The 2,860-nt window shown below is 53.5% G+C and overlaps 1 protein-coding gene across 1 annotated transcript; it reads left to right on the forward strand.

Annotated features, from left to right (window-relative positions):
• Positions 1-733: 733 nt before the first annotated feature.
• On the forward strand, positions 734-2,860 carry KCNA10 (potassium voltage-gated channel subfamily A member 10). Its single transcript, XM_062509467.1, has one exon. It carries the CDS (start codon positions 734-736, stop codon positions 2,282-2,284), a length of 1,551 nt encoding a protein of 516 aa, XP_062365451.1. The 3' UTR covers positions 2,285-2,860.

The raw sequence follows: 2,860 nt of genomic DNA on the forward strand, positions 1-2,860 counted from the left end.
ATCAGGTCTGTTATGGAGGAGGACGAGGAGAGTTCTGGAGGATGTCACCCCATCCTCTGCCTGACCCAAGGCAAGGGTCCTGTTCCTACCTCTCTTCCCAGACCAAAGGGGCTCTCCAAGGCTGGTGGACATTTCTCCTCCTGGCCTGCTTCTTCCTGGGCTGCACTCCCCAAATTCCAATTCCGTTCCTGCTTTGGGAATTGTTTCCAAACAGTGGTTGATCCATCTGGGAGGTGCCCAGGACCTCCTGGGGTTCGACCCAATGCCTCTCCCACCTGTATCAAGGGCTGCTCTTAACTTGGGACAGCTGTGTTTAAAACCTCCAAATCCTGCTTTGAATTTTGGATCCACGCCTGGAAAGGGATGAAACAACCCCTTGCTCTGGAATCACTGGGGAGAGGCTGGGTGGGACACCTGGATTCACCCCCATCCTCTGCTGCTGCCTGACCTTTCATCCTTGGGGTCTGTTTGGGGAGGTTTAACAATGGCAAAGCCATTTAAAGGGTGTGCAGGATCCAAAGATGGACGATTTGCTGGGAGTCATTTTGCTACTCAGTGGCATTAATGCTTCCTCTAAAACACAAAGCAGGACGGTGTGAGCTCAGGTCTGTTTTGCTCTGCGTAGGCACAGTTCAGCTCTGTGTCCCTGTCCCTTGCAGATCCTCCTAGCGTGGGAAAGGCGCGGGCAGCCGGCGTTGGCCGCGGGGATTTCTGCTGCTGAGCTGATTAGCGTATGATGGACGTGGCCAGTTGGAAGGAGATGGAGGTGGCACTAGTCAGTTTTGACAACACTGACCAGATCGTGGAGGATCCCTGCTATTCCAACGACCTCAGCCCCGCTGGGCAGTCACGGAAAGGCCACCCCAGCTGCACCAACCTCCTGTCCAACCTGCGGATCCTCATCAACAGCGAGAACGCCAACAATGAGACCATCTTCTCCAGGTTCTCCGCCGAGTTCAGCGACCACCTGGTGGGGGAGAGGGTGGGCATGGATGAGGGGGACCAACGAGTCATCATCAACATTGCTGGGCTGAGGTTTGAGACCCGGCTCAAGACCCTTGACCAATTCCCCGAGACCTTGCTTGGGGACCCCGAAAAGAGGATGCGTTACTTCGACTCCATGAGGAATGAATATTTCTTTGACAGGAACAGGCCCAGTTTTGATGGGATCCTGTACTATTACCAGTCTGGGGGGAAAATACGGCGCCCGGCCAACGTCCCCATCGACGTCTTTGCTGATGAAATCACCTTCTATGAGCTGGGTGATGAAGCCATGGACCAGTTCCGGGAGGATGAAGGGTTCATCAAGGATCCTGAGACCCTCTTACCAACCAATGACTTTCACAGGCAGTTCTGGCTGCTCTTTGAGTACCCTGAAAGCTCCAGTGCAGCCAGAGGTGTAGCTTTGGTCTCCGTCCTGGTCATTGTCATCTCCATCATCATCTTCTGCATGGAGACCCTGCCGGAGTTCCGGGAGGAGAGAGAGTTTAGGTCCACCCAGGAGCTTTCTAAGAATGTGACAGACACCTTGCTGGCCCACAGCACCTTCACGGACCCTTTCTTCGTCATAGAGACCGCCTGCATCGTCTGGTTCTCCTTTGAGCTCTTTGTCCGGTTCATCGTGTGTCCCAGCAAGACTGAGTTCTTCAGGAACATCATGAACATCATCGACATCGTGTCCATCATCCCCTACTTTGTGACGCTCACCACCGAGCTGATCCAGCAGAGCGAACTCAACGGGCAGCAGAACATGTCCTTGGCCATTCTGCGCATCATCCGCCTCGTCAGGGTCTTCCGCATCTTCAAGCTCTCCCGGCACTCCAAGGGGCTGCAGATCCTGGGGCAGACCCTCAAGGCCAGCATGAGGGAGCTGGGCTTGCTCATCTTCTTCCTCTTCATCGGCGTCATCCTCTTCTCCAGCGCCGTTTACTTCGCGGAAGTCGATGAGCCGCAGTCCCATTTCTCCAGCATTCCCGACGGCTTCTGGTGGGCTGTGGTCACCATGACCACCGTGGGCTACGGGGACATGTGTCCCACCACCCTGGGCGGGAAGATCGTGGGGACTCTGTGCGCCATCGCGGGGGTGCTGACCATCGCCCTCCCCGTGCCCGTCATCGTCTCCAACTTCAACTATTTCTACCACCGGGAGACGGAGAACGAGGAGAAGCAGATGCTGCCCGGGGAGGTGGAGCGGCTGCTGGCCAGCGTGGCCACGGGCAACGGCAGCATGGAGTCACTCAATAAGACCAATGGGGGTTACCCTCGAGACAAGGCCAAAAAATGATGGTTGAGGCGCTGAGGGACTGGGCACAGTCAGGTGGGATTGGCTGGAAAACGTATCCAACATCTGCATGCTCTGATTTTTTTTTTTTAATAATGTACTGCTGCTTTTTTTTTTTTTCTTGACATTTTTCAATCTCTGATTTCCTGTGGCTGTTCAAATAAACACCATCTTTCTTATCTCTCTGCCCTGCCCATCAGTCTGGTGTTTTTTATTTGATGTTCATCTGCTCGACATTTCTCTTCTCTGTCCCTGGTGACAGAGTGGAATTCCACCTATACAGAGATTTCCCCATTAACTGGAGAGGAAAAAGGGCAAAATGACATGAAATGCTTGGCTCGGTGACACCCAGATGTCCAGGGATGAAGGTGGGTCCAGCTCCCTGCTTTGTTTAACTCATTTTAAATAGTTCCTCCCTACCCACCACTTCAGATCTGGGGCTCTGACAAATTCCTACACCTGTGACAGCCGTGACTGAAAAATAAGCTGGCAAAAAGAAATGGGAAGGGATATTTTTAGCTGGATGAGTTCCCTTGTCTGCCTGACTAATTAATTGTGATGGCACAGCAGGGTGGGCAG

This window comes from Cinclus cinclus, chromosome 27, assembly GCF_963662255.1.
Source record: "Cinclus cinclus chromosome 27, bCinCin1.1, whole genome shotgun sequence".
NCBI classification, from domain to species: domain Eukaryota; kingdom Metazoa; phylum Chordata; class Aves; order Passeriformes; family Cinclidae; genus Cinclus; species Cinclus cinclus.

Coding starts and splice junctions, on each gene's coding strand:
- KCNA10 (XM_062509467.1), top strand. CDS start 734: ATGATGGACGTGGCCAGTTGGAAGGAGATGGAGGTGGCACTAGTCAGT.